Source organism: Lontra canadensis, unplaced genomic scaffold (assembly GCF_010015895.1).
Source record: "Lontra canadensis isolate GAN:19392208 unplaced genomic scaffold, GSC_riverotter_1.0 scaffold10, whole genome shotgun sequence".
Classification (NCBI taxonomy): Eukaryota; Metazoa; Chordata; class Mammalia; order Carnivora; family Mustelidae; genus Lontra; species Lontra canadensis.
Genome location: NW_022631004.1, coordinates 9,995,895 through 10,019,235, shown reverse-complemented (window position 1 = coordinate 10,019,235; position 23,341 = coordinate 9,995,895). Strand labels below are relative to the sequence as shown.

The following is a 23,341-nucleotide window of genomic DNA, read 5'->3' as shown; positions in this document are numbered from 1 at the left end:
ATCTTTTCACCTTCTAAAACTAGAAAAAGAAGAACTAACTAAACCTGAAGGAAGCAGAAGGTAGAAAATAATAAAGACTAGACTGGAAATAAGTGGAATAGAACAACAATAGAGAAAGTCAACAAAACTAAAAATTGTTTCATTGAAAAGGTCAACAAAATTGACAAACCTTTAAGCTAGACTGAACAAGGAAAAAAGAGAGATGTCTCAAGTTACTTAAATCAGGAACAAAAGAGGAAAGATCACTATAGACCTTAGAGAAGTAAAAAGGACTATAAGGGAATATTATCCAACTATACCAAAAAATTAGATAAACTAGATGAAATAGACAAATTACTAGAAAGGTATAAACTACTGAAATTGACTGAAGAAGAAACAGAAAATCAGAATAAATCCACAAGTAAAGAAACTGAGTTAGTAATCAAACGAATTAGTAATCAAACTGTTTTCCACATAGAAAATCCCAGGCCCAGAGGGCTTCACTGGGGAATTCTACCAAGTATTTAAAGAATAATCAATACCAATTTTTCACAAACTCTTCCAAAAATTAAGAGAAAACACTTTCCAAATCATTCTATGAAGCCAGTATTATTTTGACATCAAACCAGATAAAGACATCATAAGAAAACTACAAACCAATATCTGTTATGAATATAGATACTAAAAGCCTCAACAAAATAATTAGCAAAGTGAATCCAGCAACATATAAAAAGGATCATGTATCACGATCAAATGGGATTTATCCCAGGAATGCAAGATTGATTCAACATATGCAAATCAGTCAAAGTAATATGCCATATGAATAGGAAGGCTAAAAACCAAATGATCATCTTAATAGATGCAGAAAAAGCATTTGACAAAATCGAATCTTTCGCATGATAAAAATCTTCAACAAACTTAGAAGAGAACTTAATAACATTAAGGAATATCTACAAAAATCCCACAGCTGACATTATTCTTAATGGCAAAAGACTAAGAGCTTTCACCCTAAGATCAGGAAGAAGACAAAGATGTATACTGGAGTGAATTCTATTTAACACTGTGCTGGAAGTTCTAGCCAGTGCAATTAGTCCAGAAAAATAATGGCATTGTAAAGACATTACAAAGGAGGTAGACTTTAACTTCTAAGGGCTTTTTGGCTGGGCCCAAGAATTAAATTGACATAAGACAGATTAATAGAAGAAAAAAACACACCAATTTACATAAGTATTAGGTGACATGGGAACTTTCATAAGGAATGAAGAGCCAAAGAAACTGTAAAATCTACATGCTTCAATATTGGATTGAACAAAGGGAGGCAATTGTGGGAAAGTAACGAAGCAATGCAGGGAGGCTAAAGGAAAATAAAGATTATTTTAGAAAAGTCTGTACAAAATTCTCTTGGCTTTGACTTTTCATAGAAGAATGTTTCTTTTCTTGTGGTGCAGGGAGGGCATCTTTCCCATGGCAGTTTTTATCTCCTGTTTTCAGGAGGAAAAGGGGAGATTACATACCCTTCTTGTATCTCTGTTGTTTTTCAAGTGATTTTAACTCAAATTCTCCTTATGCCAAAGTGGTTTTTTGGGTTGTATGTTCTGTCACCACTCAGCACCAAGATCAGAAAGGAAGAAGTTAAATTATATTTGCAGATAACGTAATATTATACATGGAAAAATCCTAAAGAATCCACAAAAAACCATTAAAACATTTAGGGGATACAAGATCAACACACAAAAGTTAATTTTATTTCTACCTTCAAGCAGTGAAAAATCTGAAAATGAAAGAAAAAAATTCATTTCTAATAGCATCAGAAAAAAACTGTTAGAAATAAATTTAACAAAAGGGCAAGCTGTATATATGAAAAACTACAAAACATCATTGAAAGAAATGAAATATGTAATAAATGGACAGATAACCAATATTCATGGATTGGAAAACTTAGTGTTAAGATAGCAGTATTCTCCCAATTGCTTGACAGTTTCAATTCAATCCTTAGGAAAATTCCAGCTGTCCTTTCTGCAGAAAAGTACAAGGTAATCTAAAATTCATGTGGAAATGCAAGTGATGCAGAATAGCCAAAACAATCTTGAAAAAGGATAGTGGAAGACTCACATTTCCTAATTTCAAAACTTACTACACAACTACAATAATCAAGAATATGTGGTAGTGGAATAAAGACAGATACATAGATCACTACAATAGACTCGACAGTCCAGAAAACAACCCTCACATTTATGGGCAATTTATTATTGATGAGGGTCCTAAGACAAATTATTGGAAAAGAATAGTGTGTATAACAAATAGTACTGGGACAGCTGGATATCCACATGGAAAACATAAAGTTGGACCTTCATCATATTCCCCTTCACACACACTTAAAAATAGACTATAGGGGCACCTCTGTCAAATAAATAAATAAAATCTTAAAAAAACAGACTATAGACTTAATTAAATATAGGAGTTAAAATTGTACAAAACACCTAGAATAAAATGTAGTAGTAAATCTTCAAGACCTTGGATTTGTGGAAGGCTTCTTAGTTATAATACCAAAAACACAAACAGCAAAACAAAAAATAAATTATTTTGGACTTCACCAAAATCAAAAACTTGTGCTTCAAAGGGAAGTGAAAAGAAAACCAATTATTTTCAAGTCATATCTCAGATGAAGAACTTGCACCTAGAATATATAAATACTTAAAACAATTCAATAATAAATCGACAACCCACTTGAAAATGGGCAGAGTTTGAATAGACATTTCTACAGAGACGCTATGCAACTGAGCTATAAGCCCATAAAAAGATGTTCAACATCATTAGCTAACAGGGAAATGCAAATTAAATCCACAGTGTAGTACCATTTGATACCTACTAAGATGGCTATAAACAAAAAGAAGGACAGCAACAAGTGCTGGTGAGAAAGCTTATGGGAGAACTGAAACCCTTACACATGGCTGGGAAGAATGTAAAATGGGACAGCTACTGTAGAAAACTCTATGTCATCTCTTCCTTAAGTTAAACATAGAGTTACCCTATGACCCAGCAATTCCACTTCTAGGTCTGGAGACAAAAGACTTGAACACTTGTACACAAATGTTCATAGTAGCATTATTCATAATTGACAAAAGGTGGGAAAAACATAAATGTTCATCAACTGACGAATGGATAAAGAAAATATGACATAACCATATAATGGAATGTTATTCAGCCATAAAAAAGGAATATAGTAGTAATATATGTTATAAGATGGATGAACCTTGAAAACATTATGCTAAGTGAAAGTAGCTGGACACAAAGGACACACATTATGTGATTCCATTTATATGAACTTTCCAGAATAGTTAAATCCATAGAGACAGAAGGTAACGTAATAGTTATTAGGGGAGAGGGAAAGTCGAATATGGAGAGTGACTTCTACTGAGTTTGGCATTAGTGTTTTGGTTGTACAACTTTGGGACTATACTAAAGACCAATGAATGACTGAAAAATGAAAATAAATTGAATAATCGAAAGATGAGACCACTGCATGGCCAGTGTTATCCTTGTGCATTATACCAAGTGCCCTAGTAAAGGAGTTGGGCCACAGTGGATGTCAGGACTCCTTAAATGTTATGCAAACCAGGGTGGGAGGCATGCTTCATAAGGCAGGCCATCATCAGTTTGCTGCTTCAGGCTCCTTAACTTTAAGTAAGACATAATAGCAAGAAAAAATACTTTGTCCTAGGGCATTCAGCTGTTGTCAGAGCTCTTGTAAGATACTGTGTGATCCCTTAACCTATCTACTTTGTTATATAGGAAATGCAGGCGCAAATATTTATCACCTTTAAAAGATATTTTAAAAATTATTATAGCATAAGATTTCTCCTGTTCTCCTTATCTGTCCTTTGAAAAGTAAGAGACGCTTTTAAAAGGAGACTGCCTGGCAGGCTCTGACTGTGTGAAGACATCCTCGGAGCCTTCCTTTCTTTGTAAACTACAATTTAGCAAATGTGAACCTAAAGCAAAATACCTTTTCCTAATTAATACATTACTTTCCATGGAAATTCCACATGACCTTCCATCTGACTAAAGTTAGCTGCTGAAATTGATCTAAGGGCTACCTATTCATGTGACTATTTACCCCTTTGGGGAAGGAGTAGATCACCAGTCATTCGAAAGCAGTTCATTCAGTGGGATACATCTTTCAATGAGGGTGATTTCCTATAAGTATTATAATATCATTAAAAAGAAGTAACGGAGAGAATAAGCTAACATGTTTACTTTTACTCTTTAAAAAATTAAAATCACAGCCAGAAATTCAGTCCTGCTTTTTCCAAATAAGCCGTATGTTACTTGATAAACCAACCAATTAAATATATCCTGAACTAATAACACTTTAAGGAGCATAGTTTCTTTTTCTCCTTCATAAAAAGTCAACTCTTTTGATAAATAATGGTAATAAAATACCTTTACATTTTACAAAGTAAAAGCTTATGAGTATATGCTCCAAATTTTTTTCTTTATATTTTACACATATACACATGATATAGAATATTGAGAATATGATCAGCTCTCATGAAAGCATTTTTACTGCTGTAAATGTGCATATGAATCACCAGGGGAGCTTCCTAACCTGCAGATTCTGAGGCAGGAGGTCTGGGGTGGAGCCTGAGATGCTGCTTTTCTTACGAGCTTCTAGTGACGCTGATGCTACCAGTGCAAAGGCCACACTTTGACAGGCAAGGGTCCAAAATATACCAGAGTTCTATTTTTCTGTTACTCCTAACTAAATATTTATCCTTATCTTCCCTTACCTGACAATAAGGACTTTACAAACATTGAGAGGTCTCTCAGATTGAGAGAAATATACACCCTCAATCACACACACAGACACACACCCTTAACTTTTGCAAATGACCTTACCTTGTCATTATAGGTTCATTGTTTTATAATGCTACTCCCAGAGGGTTGTAATTTTGGAGATAAAGCTTTCAGGAAATTAATGGGTTTCTTGTTGTCAGCACTAAGACACCTCTGTTTTACAGTGAAATCTGAAAGTATATTAATGGCATTTGTCTTTGCATTTCATAGGAAATAATCACCCAAACACTTGACGAGGTTTACTTCACTCTTGGGAGAAGCAGTGTCTGCCCATTAAAGGAAGCAATGCAAGAGTGTTCTTTTCCACCCACCTTCTTTGGCTATTTCAGAAGCTTTTATTAGAATTCTGATGGCCTGTTTGTATTCTTTATTTTCCAGCATTTTGTCTGAGAGTAATCTGTAGGTCCTCAGGAGACTCTCACAGGCCAACAAGTTGAGAAAGCGGCCTGTCTCGTCCTTCCATATCCGCCCTTGCGTCAACTGATGGAATGCTTCATAATGCTCAGCAGCTTCCAGAAGCTGACCTGAAGAATAAAAGCCATTCATAAATATAAACCACAGGCCAGAGCACATTTTCAAAAATTTTGTATACATCTTGTGTTTTACTATTAAAGGGGGGTGGAGACCATGGAATACAGTCAAGCATTTCTAAGGATGAAGAGGACGTAAGCTGGGAAAGGAGCGATCTCAATCCGGACCTGAGATTCAGCGATGATTTTGGATGAACACCTGCTGGAGGGATGTGTCTTGGCAAGTAGAAACTGGAGAGGATTACGCATGTTTAGAAATGGGGTGAAAACCCAGTAATAATTACTAATAGCAGTGCTGTTAGCTGATCTTTATCTGACATTATGTACGTAAGGTCAGGTGCTACATACTTTATATGAATTTCTCATTGAATCTTCAAAACACTCCTGTGAAACAGGGATTGCTATGACCCCATTTTTACAGATGATAAAGTGAGGTTAGGATTTTTGCCCATGATTGCATGGCTAGTGGCTTTGTACATCCAGGCAGTCGGAGTTCAGAACCCATGCTCTCCACTACCTTCCTATGCTGCTTTTCAAAAGACAGCATCTGTTTCATTCCCAAGAAGAATTCAGGTACCTTAAGAAAGGAGGTGTCTGTTGCAAATTTCAAATTCAATTATTATGCAGGCATTTGTATATTCCGTTTCATCTTTAGTAATTAAAATACAACTTAACTGCTTTTGGGATTATATATTATAATACAGTTCAAAATATATCTTCTCAAAGCCGGAACTCCAAATTAGCTTTCAGTCATTTCACTCCTTGAAATATGAGCAAGCCTGTTTCTGGAAGAGTAGTGTGCAGTTCCACGCTGTGGACTGCATTCTACGTGTGAACTGCCTTGTGAAAATCCTCACAATACTCCGCAGTGTAAATACGCTTTCCCGGTACTGGGAGTTACCTACACTGAAATCAAATGGGGAGGCACTTATATGTGGGCATTCCCATAGTAGTGGTTAAGACTGGTGCCGGCTCCAAGCACGCAGCTTGGGTGCTTATCCCAGCTTTACCCTCTCCGCTGTTCAGCCTCAGGCTAATTACCCTTTCTGTGCGTGAGTTTAATTCTTTTACAAAATTCTTTTACAAAATAGGATGATAGTGTACACTATTCAAGGTGTTATTGTGAGAAATGGATCAATATATGTTCAATACCTGAACACGGTATTCTCTAAGCATAACTTATTCTTCCTGCAAAAAATGTAGTTGAGTCTTTATGACACTATTACCATGGCTGATTAAATTAACCTATGCAAGTCTTATCAGGCTCAACATATTTTCTCGAATAGGTTTCATTAGGTATCACAGGTTAGATAATATAGAGTATGGCAGCCGCTGCCATGACTCTTCCATATAATTTCCCCCTATTTTTGCCCTGAATTTGATGTCAAAATTAGTATTGAAGTAGTAAAGTATATACACATAAGTAAGAACAGCATTCACAGAGAAATACAATAAACAGAGGTAGATAATCAGCAAATAACCTACAAAAACACTGAGTAGAGACATGGCCAGTCTGAGCCCCTGTTGCACTATGCAGGAGGGCATAGCTGTTGGGATACACACAAGAGGGGAATGTGTACAGCAGAGACATTTAGAAACTTATCTTATGAAATTTTCACATGATACAAGACTACAGAGCCATAAATATGATACTATACAAGAATATTTCATTACATGGACAGGTGTTTGTGGTAAGTGAAAATATTGGAAAACAGAAAACATTTACAAAGCATGATCAGTGTTACTTGGTTGACTGATGGTTTCAATTTCCTTTCTGATTATTGGCATTTTCTAATGTTTCTATCATCAAAATATGTTTATTTTGTAATAAAAATATGGGATAGAAGCTATTTTTAAAATAATGCCCAATCTTTTTTCATTTTGATGCAAATACTTAAGGTTGAAGTTCACTGTTCTAATCTATCTTCACATTTAACTCACAATTTTTCTCTTACTTCCCACAATAGCAGGCATACTTCCTCATCTCTTTCCTGTAGCACCTCTCACCAGAAACACCTTTCCTCAAATACCCATGACCCTCGTTTTTTTAAAAACTCAAATGGAGCACTGACATATATGTGTGTTATGTTTCCTCTGTTAACTATATTTCTGCCTGTAAAGTATAGCTCTGTATTCCTAGAAAGATGTATACCAGAGTTCTTTTTTTTTCTTTCCCATCCAGCATCCGTCTACTCATAAAGTACAGGTACATATTTCTCTTTGGTCATGTGAATAGGGAAAGATAGATACAGGGAACTGTGAGTAAACCAGTTAGATCCAGAAAGAAAAAAAAAATTGGGACTGTAAGGAGACTAGGAAGAACCTAATGGCATCTGTGGTTACACACAATAGCCAGATGGAAAGAGGGTCTAAAGGTGTGCTATAAAATAACAGATTCACTCACACTTCCAGGAGGAGAGCCAGGAGGTGAAGCTCTGGATAACCCAACTAATTACAATGAGATGCAAATGAGGCAGAAAGATGTTAATAGTATTATGACAACGGATGGCCATGTCCAAGATCTGGTGTACCTGGGAGCAGAAAGAAGAGGCAGGGAGAGGAAGGGAAGGGTAGAAAGTGGGGAAAGGAGAGGTAGAGAGAATGGAGAAAGGGATAAAGGTGAGGAAGAGTGGAGAAAAGGTGGGGTTTGTATTCCCTAACAGCTAGACTCCTCTTCGTGTTACAGGCGCTATTCAGCATCCTGGACAGGCTGTCTAAGCAGAAATGAAATACAGGGGGTTTCAGGGACATTGGTTTCAGTTGGTTACTATGGCCAGCAACCTTGGAATAAGGTTAAGTTTGATTTTTTACTAAAGCTTTGAGGGCTCATCTTGGTGTCTTACTTAGCTCATGATTATTGGCCAAGGTTCAGCTCTCAGAAGAGTAAACTTAAGGTTTCTCATGAGAAAGGAGCCTGGTCCAAGATGCTGGGGAGAAAGAGAACAAGGTACTACTCTTTCCCGAAGGCCTACTGGATGCTCATGAAGATGGAAGGATTTTCCCCCATACATTATCTTACTTAATCTTCCCAATACTGATGAAGTATATATTATCATAACTTTTACATTAAAGAGAAAATTGAGACTCGTGAAGGTTAAATGACTTAAATAGCTAAAAAGTGATGTTTAGGATTTAAATCCAAGATCGTAAAAATCCCATGCCTCTTGGTTCCACCACCCCAGGTGCTGGTCAAGAAACCAAGCCTCAGGAATAAGGATGAAGTAAGTTCCATTCTCCGGACATAAATCTCTCAAGTTAAAAACAATGTTAGAGCTATATGATTTCTAGTCTCTTCCAGTTCTATAACTCTTTGACTCTATTCAGGCAATTGCAGGTAATTTCTAACATAAAAGCACAGATATTAGCCCCTAATGTGCTTCTGATTGGTCTTTCTGAAGGATCCTGATGTATAACCAGCTATGCATCCTGCATCTAAATTCCCTACTTTCCCATAAAGCATGTGGTGACATCCATGGGGCTCCTGGAATTCCTAGGGTGTCCCAGACTCAGTCAGCTGTGGCCACATCTAGGATTCACTTTCCCTTCCTTAACCACATTGCCACAGATGAGGTCACTGGGGATTCTATTTTAAACCAAGGTGCCTAAACAGAGACAGTAGTGTTTCCAGTCTTTCTCAGATGTAAAAAATGTATTTCTAAACTTATTTGGTGGCAAACAGATGAGTACAGAAGCTAGCAAGGTTTTGATCCAAATAATCATAAGCACACAAATGACTACACTTTCTGAAGGCTGGTCAGAATTGAAAGCACATATTATAATATGGTATATTTGATTTTAAAATATTAAAATATAGTCTGTATTATGAAGGGAGCATAGTAATTTAAATATGTAAGTATTTCCCTTTAAGCATGATTAACAATGGAATGATTTCCATTTAATTTATATTTTCAACTATGAGTAGGATTTCAAAGATTTTCTTACTTTCTGGGTAAAGACTGATATTAGTATTAAGACTAAATATTTATTAAGACCTAATGTATCCTGTTTTATCTGAAAAAAATTTAAATTTAATATACTTGAGAGAAATATTACAAATGGCCATCAATATAATGGTTATTTTGACAAAGCTAAATGTAAAAATAAATGAAAATCATGAACCAGTATTTTGGCTTACAGCATCCTGTTGTAACTTCTTTAACGTGTTCATATATAGTCTACTCTTTGTTACCAAAGAAACTTTAAAATATCAGAACCAGGTGAGATTTCCAGATCCTACAACGAATTTTGTGGAAGGACAAGTGTCTAGACAACTGTCCTTCTCTGGAATTGTCACGTGGTAACATTGTTTTCCATTGAAGAAGAGGGCAGAGAGGATTACAAGGTATCACAAAAATCAAAGTTAACTGAAAACGAGAGAGAAAAGAGAAGCTCTCAGGAATATTCATCCATAGGAAAGGTCTCTGGGGGCATGTGAGCTTTCTCAAGTGACAGGGGGAATTACAAGTAAATCTCCATCATCCCTCTGATAACAAAGGTCTCGGGAGTAACCTCGGTAAAGACAACTAGAGCTCAACTAAGTGCCTGGAATGCATGGTTCTATGCGAAGCAAAAATCCAGAGACGTCACTAATATTTCAAGTGAAGTGAATATTTCAAGGAAGAAAATGGAGCCAAAATGTTTTGTGGGAGGGAGTAAAGTCCTCCACCAAGACCATCAGAAATCATTTCACTCAATAATACAAGGTGCTACCAGAAAGCACTTAGGAGATACACCGACAAGTGTATAAAACAAGAATCTCCTGGTATGGATGGAAGTATACTAAGCCTCGGTTCTGGCGTTTTTGTTTGTTTGTTTGTCTTAGAAATAATTACAGGACATCTACATAAACAATAGGGAGGTTGGTATGCATTTATAGCTTTTCACCTGAAGGAAAGTGCACTCTTAAAAAACTCTTACAAAGTAGATTCACTTTACCTAAAGCCCACACATCCAAGAAATCCATCCATTTATTTAAAAAATACAAATAAAACCCAAACAATGTGGTAAACTGCAAAATGCTTGGTAGGATGTTAAGACAAACGCTATGTAGAGAAAATAAGATTTTATATATTTGGGTATTATCCAAATTGTTGCTTACCCCTCTTCCCTGCACAACATCTCTGAAAGTTTATAGATATTTGTTGTATCACAGCAGATGTCTAGAGCAAATATTAAGCAAAAGAGAATGTATATGATCTCTCCCATTTTAGTTTTTTTTTAAAGTAGGAAGATTGACTAGATATTAACACAAATGGGTTTAAATGTGAAGCTGCCATAAAAGCAGGAACATAAATGTAATTCTCCCAGCCGCTATTTTGATGCACATTTTTGATTCCATGAATATTTTATGAAATGGCCCAAACTAAAGCCATATAACATTCCTGCATTACTGATGCTTGCGCCCGTAAGCTACGAACATTAGAGGCATGATTGAGTGCATTAAAATGAACTCATTCAGCAGTGCATTGATTACTTGAAGGGGGAGGGAAAAGAAAAAAGAAAAAAAAAAGTAGTTGCTCCACTTAAGAAAACAGCACACAAATCTAAACTTTGCAGTATAATAAGGGTGAAAGCAAGTGTGAATAAAATAATATTTCATAAATAAAGTGTGACTCTGTCTAGACCTGACAGTAATTAGGCAAGGTGTTAATTATGTCCAAAGATGGCTCCCAGTATTATTCAGGTAATTTAAAATGTCACAATCTCTAAGATGCACAGACTGGCCTCCTTTAGTTCCATGCATCAGCAGTTCTGAAAGTAGCTAATTATTTCCTTTTCTATCAACTTGTACATTTGCCAGTAAAAATAATGCTTCAGAAACAATTGCATGAAAATAATTTGACAGGTCCATAAGGCCTATTTCTTCAGCAGCACTGGTATAAGTCTTAAGCATATTTAGTGGTAAATTGTGCACATTTGTTGAGGAATTTAGGGAAATATTCCACTTTAGCTTAAAACAACAACCTAAAGGAACAATAAAGCTTTATATATGTTATATTACATTTTAATCTGGAGCTACTGGACATCTTTGGCATTAAGTTACTATTCCATACAATGTAGACATAAAATCTGCTAGGAGCAATATTGAACAGCAGCAAAAAGAGAAAAATGTTATCGCTCTTTTGTAAAAACAAAAGACATTGCTTTTCATTTCAGTTTAACTGCATGAACAATTTATATTATCTTTAAGTTTTTACATTCAATTATGATAATTATAATGGCTATACATGCTGAAATAGTTAAGGGCTTGTCACACTTCCCAATGGAAACTATCATTTGCAAGGGTTTATCTCTTGTCAGAGGAGATTTGTTCTGACTATAACCCAATGCACACCACTGCAAAATGGAATGCTAGAAAACAAAGATTTTGTTCTGTAACTCAACAGCATCCCTAATAAACCAGGAGGAAAATGTGCCCATAACTTTTGAGTAGCTACTTTGGGATACTTAGAAGAAACTTAAGATGCTATTTCTAAAAATGGAATCATTTATCATTTTAAACAAAGATTTCAGATGGACATTGCAGGAATGCTACAATGCCTCCATTAAAAAATAGCAGTCACTAAACCAGGCAATGAAGAGGATCCCAGGAAGACAGGTTTGGAGAAATTTACCAAGGGTCTATCAATGATGTTGACAATACAAATAAATTAATGTTTTGTTTTGTTTTGTTTTGTTTAGTGTGGGAGAGAGAGAGAAGGATGGGACACAGGGAGAAGGAGAAAGAATCTTAAGCAGGCTTCACGCTTGGTATGAAGCCCAGCACTGTACTCGATGCAGGACTCGATCTCAGGACTCTGAGATCAAGACCTGAGCCAAAATCATGGGTTGGACACTTAACTCCGACTAAGTCACCCAAGCACCCCACTACTAAGTTAATTTTTAAAATCCAGAAGATTTGCTTGCACTTCTAAAATATTCTGAAGGGATTGATATTAATTATTGTGTTTTTTTTTTAATTTTAGATAGGTAAACTGTGGTCTATGATGGAAATGGTATACAAGCTTGACTGCCTTATGCTGTAATAAACCTCAGATAGTTGGTTTCTATCGAAGCTTTGCAATTTCTAAGGATTATGCATTAGGCAACTTTGTTCTCAAATGTGTGTTTAAGTGTCAAAATTCCTTAAATAATTTTTAAAAATGGAAAGCACGTGTATAATGTAAAACAATAGGACTAAATGCTAGCTATTGTAGAGTGTACAAAGTTTACTATTTCCTTCATATAATAAATTGTTTTACCTTAATGGTTGCCACCTCATCTTAAAATACTAAGTAAAGTGTTGACAAGCATAAAAGTCTGAGGAGCAATAACGTCAGTATTGACATCAGATCAACTAATGAATGATATTGCATTGGACTTAATCAATAATGTAATTCTTACTTGAATTATATATTGTTCATCATTTTAAACATCATTTTAAACTACATTCTGATTGTGTGTATATGTTGATATGGGCAAAGAGAAAAGTATGGAAGCATATATACCAAAGTATCAATACTGATTAACTTACAGAGGATGGTGGTGAGTGAAGGGAGTATTAATGTCTCCTCAATACGTCGTTGTTTTGATTGACAATAAGCATGTGCTCTTTGGGGTATTAAGAAAACCTAACAAACTGAAAATAACCTATTCAGGTGAGCATGGAGGGAGAAAAACAATGTCAGCTGAGCGCTCACTGTGAGCCTTGTACGACAGTAGCTGCTATATATATATGTGTATTAGTATCTATATTCTAGAGATGAGGAAAATGAGCCTCAGTGGTCCTCTTCCTCTGCCCACACCAAGTAGGTGGCAGAGCTAATGCCTGCCCAAGGCCCACTCAAGTGACCTCACTCTCTCAAGTGACCCCTTTTTAGAAACTGTGTCCAACATTTGACCTTAAAGGCAGAGAATAAGGTTTGAACCTGAACACCATGACATAACGGGACCATCCACACCATTTCTCTAAGAGCTCTAAACCAAGAGTAACAATGCCAGCCTCGGGGTGTGGCTGCAAAGGGCATTAAAACAGCTGAGGCACCGTGCAGGGTGCCTGGTGCTTCCTAGGCATTCGGAAACTTCTCATGTCCTTTTCTTTTTTGAGTTTTTTAAATTTTTTTTTTTTGTGTGTGTGTTTTTTGTTTTTGTTTTTGTTTTTGTTTTTAGATTTACCATTTGGAGGGAATCTGACTGCGCCTGCTACACGGAATGCTTTAAAACTAAAAACTAAAGGGAGCAGTGTCACTTCTTCAGTATGAAGAGCCACTTAAGGCACAAGTGCAACCGCTCACATCCAACTTTCATCCAGCACCCGTTTCGCCCTTGGTCAGTGATACCTCTGAAGCGACGTCTCTAGGGCAGTGCCTCGTCCTCAGCCACTCAGAGGAAACACTGCCTCCAGAACAGTTTATTCAGTGTGGCAAAGACCTGTCGGCTTGGTGCAGCTGTACGAGACCTCCTTGCAAAGCTTTGAAAAAGAAAACCCCGCTGCAGCTGCGGAGCACCTCTGAATGAGGCTTCCTCTCTGTGCTACTCGTTAAGCAGTAAATAATTAAAACACCCTGAAAAAGATAGGTAAAATGCAGCAGCAATGTCAGTAACACAGACATGAAAGAGAAGGGGAAGAAAATGAATTAAAAAAAAAAGGCAATGAAATAATTCATTTGAAGCTCTAATAAAGTTTCATTTGCAGTCTTGTTTAAAGATATATCAGACTTCAGGGATGTAACCTAATTACATTTTTATTCTAAGTTCCATTCAAAGATCTTGGACTTTGATTCTTTAACACAGATCAAACATGGTATAATTTTCTTGTGGCTATCAATACTTAAAAAGGATCTCTTCATTAAATACTATAAGGTCTTATGAACATGTACACATAGTAGATGGAGAATAAACTGACATGCCCTGAAAAGTGACAATTAATTTATATAGAAATAGCAATGCTAATTCACTTAACTTCTGAAAAAAAACACTTTAATTATTAAATTCGCTTTTACTCAAATATAAAGTGACTCAGTTTCTAATACTGATCAAGTCAGATGCACCTTTGAACATCTATCGTAGTGCCCACTTTTAAAATCCATTCTTGGAATATACTCCAAAAATGCAGTGGTAGAAGTAGTAAGAGATTGCAACCACACAGAGATTAACGGAAAATGGTGTCGACAGACCTGCAGTGGGGAGGGAGGTGTTGGAGTAATCAGTGTTCATACTTACACACTCTTTGGATTGGCTTTACTTCATATTGGTACTAGGAAACCTGAATAGAATAGTGCGTTGCTCTTCCAAAGGCTCTTTTTGGAAAAGTTTTCTCCCAAGGGACATTTAAGATGCAAATTTAGAGCAGTTTAAAAGAAGAGGGAAACAAATAGGATTTATTTTTTAACTATTAAGAGGAAAAAATGCCCCAGTGAACTTGTGAAGTTGTACCAAAGGTGTGAGTAGAGGGAGAAGGGTACTAAGCCTTAAAGATCCCTGTGGGAGAACCAACACAGAACTTGGGTTGTAAATCAGCAGCAGCCACTGGGAAATTTTGCCAGAGTTGTTTTTGTTTGTTTGTTTGTTTTTCTCTTCAAAACATCCACAGTGCCCACCGGTGAACCTATTTTCAAAGATAAACATTGAATGAGATGCCCTTTGTCACTTCTAGTGTTGTTTTCTCTTATGGTATTCTGTATGCAATAGAGGTGTTGTCATTACAAATTTTCAAATATGATAGCAATTTAAATAGAAAATACAAGTCGTTTAAAATCCAAGATAACCATATTATGCCAGTCAAAATCTATTAATAGCAAATAACAAAGACATTATAATCTCAACTACTGCTTAGTCCACGAATAAAATGCTAGGTCTAGAAAAACAAAAGAAAATTTTGATGTTCACTATTATCTAGGGTGACCAATTCATTCAGGTCTGTCTGGAATTTTACAGCTCAAGCCGTGAAAGTCTCAAGTCCAGGGAACTCTCTTGGTCCCCAGGCAAACTGAGATACTCAGTGCTCCTGACACTGACCAAAAGAATGTTGAAAATGTAATTAAAAAACAAAGGTGATATTCAGCGAAAGATACAATGCAATGTAATGCAATATATGTTTTACTTATTTTAAGGGCAAAAATATTATATTAGTGTAAATAAAACATTACAATGAAAAATCTGAAAGTTTATGAATAATAATAGCATTAATCAATCAAAATGTTTTATTTTGGTCAACTTTAATTCTTCTCCTTTTTTATATCCATGTATAATTTTGACCAGTGGTTAAGAGATGAATGAAATTTTTCTACTTATCTAAATTATTTTATTACAACTATAATTTCCATATTACATATTTTCATAATAGCATTTTAAAAGCTGTTATGTAGTAACATTTTTTCAAGGGGGGAATGGATGTATTACTTTAATCACCTGCCTAGCGCTCAGATATTTAGATTAATTTTCCATTTCAAGTGATATTTTGATGAACACTTTCATGTATTTTTCTATCTTTAAGTTATTATTTATGTATTTATTTATATTAAGATTATTTATTTGAGAGAGAAAGTGAGTGAGAGAGAGCATAAGCAGAGGGAGGGGCAGAGGGAGAGGGAGAAGCAGACTCCCCGCTGAGCAGGGACTCCATCCCAGGACCCTGGGATCATGACCTGAGCTGAAGGCAGACGCTTATTGACTGAGTCACCCAGGCACCCTTTAAATTTTTTTTTAACTTCTAGAAGTGTCATTAATAGATAAAAAGGTATGGAAAATTTCATAGTTGCTATGCATTTGCCATATTATTTTCCAGAACCATTTAAATGATTTACCTTATCACTAGCAATATACATAAGTATTCCTTTGAAAAATCATGACTTTTTTTTTTTTTTTGGTATTTTAAGAAGTGTTAAACGGTATTTCACAATTATTCAAATTGGTTTTTAGAGAAGCTGGGTATTTTGCTATATATTCATTATATATCATATTTCTTGTTTGGTAAATTATCTGCTTATATCCCTTTTCCTATATATTACACTTAATATTTTTCTTTTACAAATTGATATATATTTTACATATAATATAGCTACTAATTCTGCCATATATACTGCATACAAAGTCATTTTTTTTCTCTCTTTTTTCCAAATCTTTGCTCTATATTTGAATATTGATGCTGTGTCTCCTGCTGTAGTATCAGGAAATCCTTTCCATCTATTCAGACAACAGAACAACCTCCTCTCCTTAAGAGTTGTAATGCTTTTTAAATATTCCCCTGGCTCTAGTTTTCCCCGTTCTAGGTTATCCCACCCTCAATTATTATTATTATATTATTATTATTTTTTAAAGTAGGCTTCATGCCCAACATGGAGCCCAATGTGGGGCTTGAACTCACAACACTGATATCAAGATCTGAGCTGAGATCAAGAGTTGGATGCTTAACCAACTGAGTTACCCAGGAGCCCTTCCTGCCCCCACAATTATTGAAAAGCCCAACTCACACATGGATTTCAGCCTATGACAAAAAACCCTATTGCAAAGCCACCCAAACTTGCCTGTTCTGTCAGTTCACTGTTTGTTTTCTCTCCCATTTTGCTTTCTATATTTGAAGGCCTCTCTACAGTATTAGCCTACCTGAATTTAGATTTTTAGAGAATCATCCTTTCCGTGTATAATCTGGATAGGCTAAAATGATAGTGGAGATTAAGTCATGAGGGGGTCATGTTACCAGTACCCACTGCTGGAACAGAACTCTCACTGAACAAATGAGAATCCTGGGCAAGGTAAGGCTGGGAAAAGGACCATGAAGGCAAATGGTTGGACAAGCTGATGTATGGCAGATACAATTTTTTTATCCGTAATTTTGTTAGGGACAATTTTATTTCAGAAGTCTTTTCTTATTGTAATTTTAATAAATCAAGAAAAAAATAAATCCAGAAGATCAATTTCATGAGGTCTCTGCTAAACAAACCTTTGTACAGGGAGATAGTATAGGATAGCAGGAAGAACATTGAACCTAAAATCCAAAGATAGAGGTTCCTGTCTTGGCCCTGAGATGCTTTAGTTGTCTTTTAACCTCTCAGAATCCTAGTTTCTACAAATCAGAAATGGGGGTAATATAACCTACCTCATGCATGAGAAAAAGGATACATGATATACCTTTCTACCTGTTACTGCCAATATGTACATTGTAGATATATTTTATTTAGTCTAAGTGTGTCTAGATGTTGCTGTTAAACCAGTTGGAAGAACCGTGCACTGCAAGGGTAGCTTTATAGGTATTTGTGTTGAGTATGACATAGAGGGTATAGGGGGACCCAACGAAGATATGGAACTCTGGATTGAAATCTAGCACCTGCTATTAAGAAACTAGTTGGCCACAGCAAATTTATTTAATTATTCTATCCAGCTTCTTCATCTAGTAAGTTATGGTCTGGACTAGATGACTTCTAAGATCCAATATAACTCTAAAATTCATTCATCTTCAGGAATTCAACAACATAAGTTCTCAGCCCAGTTTTAAACAACTGATGACTATTTACAATTTATGAAATACATATCCACTCGTTATTTCATAGAAAGCTCTCCTGACCCTTAGTGCCACCCTTATTGCATGTCTTCTTTGACATCAACATTTAGGAATCATAAATGCTTAGGAAAAAGTAATCACCAGAGAACAATTCTGCCCTTCTATTCCCCACCCAAGTTACTCTCTTCAGTGCTACCTAATTTGCATATAGTAGCCTGCCTCCAAGTGAAACAACAGGGATAACCTGGAAAAAGACTTCAAGCAAAAATCTTTTGTCCTTTTCAGTACTTTTTCATTCAATGAAAATTTTAAAATTATCTAGCCCCTCCCTCAATTGAAAAAAACCACACAAGGTAGCTGATCCTAACAGTGTGAAAGGGTGTATGATGCAAAATGAGTCTGCCTGTCATTCCACATCATCCGTACCCTTCTCCAGAGGCCGCCCCAGTTGAGATTTTGTATATTTGATGGGTTTTAAATCCTCTCAACTGCGCTTACATCTCTATTAATTTTTAATAAAATGAAAGAGAAAATAAAATACCACACTAAAAAACTGATATATCCTTTACATTTCTTTTAGTTATTAAGGTTGTTTTTCTAATAAACTGGCAAATATTATTCCCTGACAAATAAGAAATTACCATGAAATTTCTATTAATTTTGATGTGGCATCTTTGATGATATTAAAACCTTTGATGATATTATTGTATCTTAACCTTTTTTTTTTTTTGAGAACTGAATATTCTGGTAGTAAGTTTCACTTCAAATGTCAAAGGAAAAAATACTCACCAGATGAAGTCATATTTATAATGGAATATAGAATAAGGTAAAAAGCACAAACTGTAGGAAATGATAGTTTATATAAGATATTAAGGAGTTTTAAAAAAATCTCCTTGTATTATTTCAGATAGTATATAATTGATCATGACCCACCATAATTGTTTTTTATATACCAGAGTTTAAAATTAAGGAACACATTCTTTACATGTCAAGTTATACCACTCTACCATTGTTTTACTCCCCCCCACTGCCCCTGAAATAACATCTTTTGCTACTTTAGGAAAATGACTGACACCATATTGAATACTGCATTAATTTCCCAAGGATGTCATAAAAAAAGTATCACAAACTGGGTAGTTTAAACAACAGACTATATTCTCTCAAAGTTTTGGAGGCTGGAAATTGAAATTAAGATGTCACCAGAGTTGGTTCCTTCTGAATGCTATGAGGAGTCTTCTCCATGCCTCTTTCCTAGCTTTTGGTATCTTCAGACATTCCTTGCCTTATAGATGGTATTCTCCCAAGTCTTCACATTATCTTCCCTCTACACATGACTCTCTGTGCCAAATTTCCCCTTTTCAGAAGGACACCAGCCATACTGGATTAGGGCTCACCTTAATGATAGCGTCTTAACTTGATCATTTCCAAAAACCTGTTTCCAAATAAGGTCACATCCACAGGTATGGAGGTTGAGAATCAACACCTTGAGGTTCAGGTTCAAGACAGCAATGTGAGAAGATTCTAAACTCACCCCTTCTCAGGGACATATGAGTCTATAGCTACATATAAAATAACTACCTCAAAAACCCCTAAAAGCTGGCTGAGTGATGACTATGCAACAGGCAAACAAGAAGAAACCACATCAAAGTGGGTAGAAGAGGGACACAAACGTGCCATAAACTAGACCCCTGGCATGGCAACCAACACACAACTTCAGGAGACCTCAAAACCCAGAGTGTCTTCCTTAGGAGCAAAGGGTTCAAACCCCATACTGGGCCTCTCAACTTTTAAGACATGCACTTGAGAGACAAGCCCCCAAACATCTAACTTGGAAAACCAATGGAGACCTAATCTCAAAAACGCACAAGACTAGAAATCTGAGTAGCTACTCCTAAAGAACTTGCAAACTGGAATTTACCCCAGGGCCCAGCTCAGAGGCAGCCAATCAGGACCAGACTTAAAGTGAAGGAGGTTCATCGCTTTATATTAAAACATTGACGTAAGGGGCAGGCATCAAATTTAACACACACCTAAGAGCTTGCTGGAATACTCTCTGGGACAGATATGAATGATCTTCAAGTTCTCCCTCTGCTGTGCTCCAAAGTACCAGTAGGTCTTGGAAGGAAGCTTTTGCACATGTTTGGTGTTCTGATTTTTGTGGCTGTTGCCTGCCAAGGGGACACCTCTATATCACTTGGCTAGGGTGGCCAGTGGGGCTTATGCTCATGGGTCCCACAGGACTATAATCAACAAAGAGTTCTTAGAGAGTTAAAACTCCAGGGGCACAGCAAGAGGCAAAGACCCAGGAGCTCAGTGTTTCTGAGGAGGCCTATTAGTTAATCATCATGACTGTGGCCTGAGGGGCAGGCCTCTAATAAAACAATCTAAGGGCTGACTGTAATCCTTTCCAGGGACCTCAGAGGGTGGGTGCTATTTTGGTGAATTATCTCCTGCTGCACTGCAGAGTTCCAGTGTCTCCTTCAGAGGAGGTTTACATGTGTCTGGTGCCCTGGTTTTTATGCCTGGTTCTCCAGTTTTTGTGGCTGCCACCAAAGGGATGTTCCTTGATTACTTCACTCTGGTAACCAGGGAAGCTTGTGTTCCTGTATTCCTTGGGACTACAGCGATTGGAGAGATAATTCTTGGCAGGCTACCACCCCCAGGACACTGTACAAACAGTGGACTGAGGCACATCCTCCAGTCTTTCTGTGAGGAAAGCATCTTTGCTTGTCTTGGAGCTTCAGAGCTAAGGGGGAGGCTTCGGGTTTGGCACATACCTATTGGTCTTTGGAGCTGCTCTTAAGGAATATAGGCTGTGGACACCATCTTGGTTTTCTCCCTCTATCTTGCTTTAGCGCACTGGTATCTCCCATAAAAGAGTATATATACTTGTCTGGAGCCTTGACTTTTGCAACTGATCCCCAAGGGACACCTCCAGATTGCCTTGTTCTGGGGGCCAGGAGATTTATGCTTGTGGTCCCACAGGACTACATATATTTGCATACTTTTAAAAGCTGATGCCTGAGGGTCTTGCTTCTGGGTAACCTGAACCTAAGTACTGAGATATTCCTCTTTGGAACACTGATAGGTCATGGCATCCTCAAATACTGGGAGCTATTAAATATAAAATAGGATGCTTGGATAAGCACAAAGTTTTGAGAATCAACCAAGATCTGGAGTAGCATTGAATGACAAGATTCATCTCTTATGCCAGGTCCCTCTTTCAAACCTAAAGAAGTGGTTTTATCTACCATATAAATAATTGAAATATAACACTAAGTAAAGTCATCAAATCATAAGAGAGAAATAGAAGAAAGGAACAGGAATGTCTGATCTGAAGAACAGAGCAACCAAAACACAACAGCAGAGTGCACAGAGGACACATGGGAGACAACACCTGGAGTGACAGGCCCTGGACACTACATGACCTCTTCTTTAGAAGGTCATTACTTTCAGGAGCAGGTGGCTTTTCTAACACAGATAAGAAGGCAGAGACTTAGACAAAATACCAAAACAGAGAAATTTATTCCATTTGAAAGAACAAGATAAGGCCATGGCCAGAGATCTGTGAAACAAATATAAGTAACATGTCTGAGAATGAGAACATGAGGGAGAATTTAAAGCAACAATACTCACTGGGCTTGTGAAAAGAATAGAAGACATCAGTGATACCCCATGACAGAGATGAAAAGTTAAAAAAGAATCAGAGATGAAGAATGCATTAAACGAGATTGGAAATAGGCTTGATGCAATGAACAGCAGACTGGAAGAAGCAAAATAACAAATTAGTGACCTGGATGACAAAATATGGAAAATAATAAGGCTGAACAAAAGACAAAGAAGAATTTGCAGCTGGAGAAGAGATTTAGGGAACTCAGTGACTCTTTAAAACTTAGTAACATTCATATTATAGGAGTCCCAGAAGAAGAGAGAGAAAAAGGGGCAGAAAATTTATTTCAAGAAACAATAGCAGAAAACTAATTTGGGGAAGGAAAACAGATGTCCAGATCCAGGAGACACAGAGAACTCCCCTCAAAATCAACAAGAGCAGGCCAAAACCAAGACATATTGTAATTAAATTTGCAAAACGTAGTAATAAAAAAATCATGAAAGTAGCGAGACAAAAGAATGTCTCAACTTACGAGGGAAAGGACACCAAACTCAGGGAGTATGACTCTGTAACCTGTGCTCAAACCACTAACACCCATTTCCTTTATTTTACTGATTCATATTTTTAATTATTTTTTCTGGCAGAAATTCAGATAATATATGTTTATTTTACTTCAGAAATGCTATCATTAGTCCTCATGCACAAATAGGGAACTAACTGTAAAGTTAGTTTTAGAAATTAAGTAATGAACAATAGTGCTGTAAGTCTAAGCATAGTTCACAATTGGTTATAATAACTGAAATCTCTGTCTAATGTAATAGGGCACCATAAGATCAATCATTAAATTAAAAACAGCAGTTAATATGAATAAGAGTAATGAATGCAAATATGGTTTGAAATTGCCAATAGAATTTTCTCTTGTGAGATTGATCTTAGAATTAGTAGTATACGAATTAAAGTAAAAAGTGTATGACAATCAAAAAACAAAAACCCACCTAGAAAATAATTAACAAAATTTCAACAAGCACATAACTATCAATAATTACTTTAAATGTAAATGAAATAAATTCTCCAATCAGAAGACAAAGACTGACTAAGCGGATAAAAACAAAAAACAAACAAACAAAAAACCACCAACTATATGCTGTCCATGAGGGCTGTTCTAGATGTAAATATATGTAGACTGAAAGTGAATAGATGGAAAAGGTGTTCCATGCAAATGGAAAACAAAACAAGGTTGAAAGAGCTATACTTATAACAGACAAAATGGGCTTTAAAACAAAGACTGTAAGAGACCAATAAGAGCATTACATAATGATAAAGGGGTCAATCCAACAAATAGTTATGAATATTTATGCACCCAACATAGAAGCACCTAAATATATAAGGCAAATATTAACATACTTAAAGAGAAAAATAAACAGCAATACAATAAGAGTAGGGAACTTTACTACCCTACTTACATCAATTCAGACAGAAAATCAATAAGGAAACTTGGCCTTAGATAACACATTGCACCAGATAGACTTAACAGATATTTACAGAACATTCCATTCCAAAGCAACAGAATATACATTCTTCTCAAGTGAAAGGACATGAAATATTTTCTAAGATAGATCATATGTTAGGCTATAAAATGTGTCTCAATAAATTTAAGAGGAATGAAATCATATCAAGCATCTTTTCTGACCACAATGGCATGACACTAGAAATTAATTATATAAAGAAAACTGGAAGATTAAACAGCATCTACCAAAAGCCTCTGTGGAAAGAAATAAGAGAAATCAAGTAATACTTTGAGGCAAACAAAAATGGAAATGTAATATAACAAAATTTATGGAATGCAACAAAAACAGTTCTAAGGATGTTCACAGAAATAAGTGCCTA

The 23,341-nt window shown here is 36.2% G+C and overlaps 1 protein-coding gene across 5 annotated transcripts in view; it reads right to left on the bottom strand.

Moving 5' to 3' along the window:
* The window catches only part of TTC29 (tetratricopeptide repeat domain 29), a 224,811-nt gene that overhangs the window by 139,858 nt on the left and 61,612 nt on the right, over positions 1 to 23,341 (bottom strand). For all 5 annotated transcript variants that reach the window (XM_032855563.1, XM_032855561.1, XM_032855564.1 and 2 more), the window contains one exon: positions 5,148 to 5,360. In XM_032855563.1, the coding sequence (XP_032711454.1) occupies positions 5,148 to 5,360 (213 nt within the window). The remainder of the gene's footprint in view (positions 1 to 5,147; positions 5,361 to 23,341) is intronic.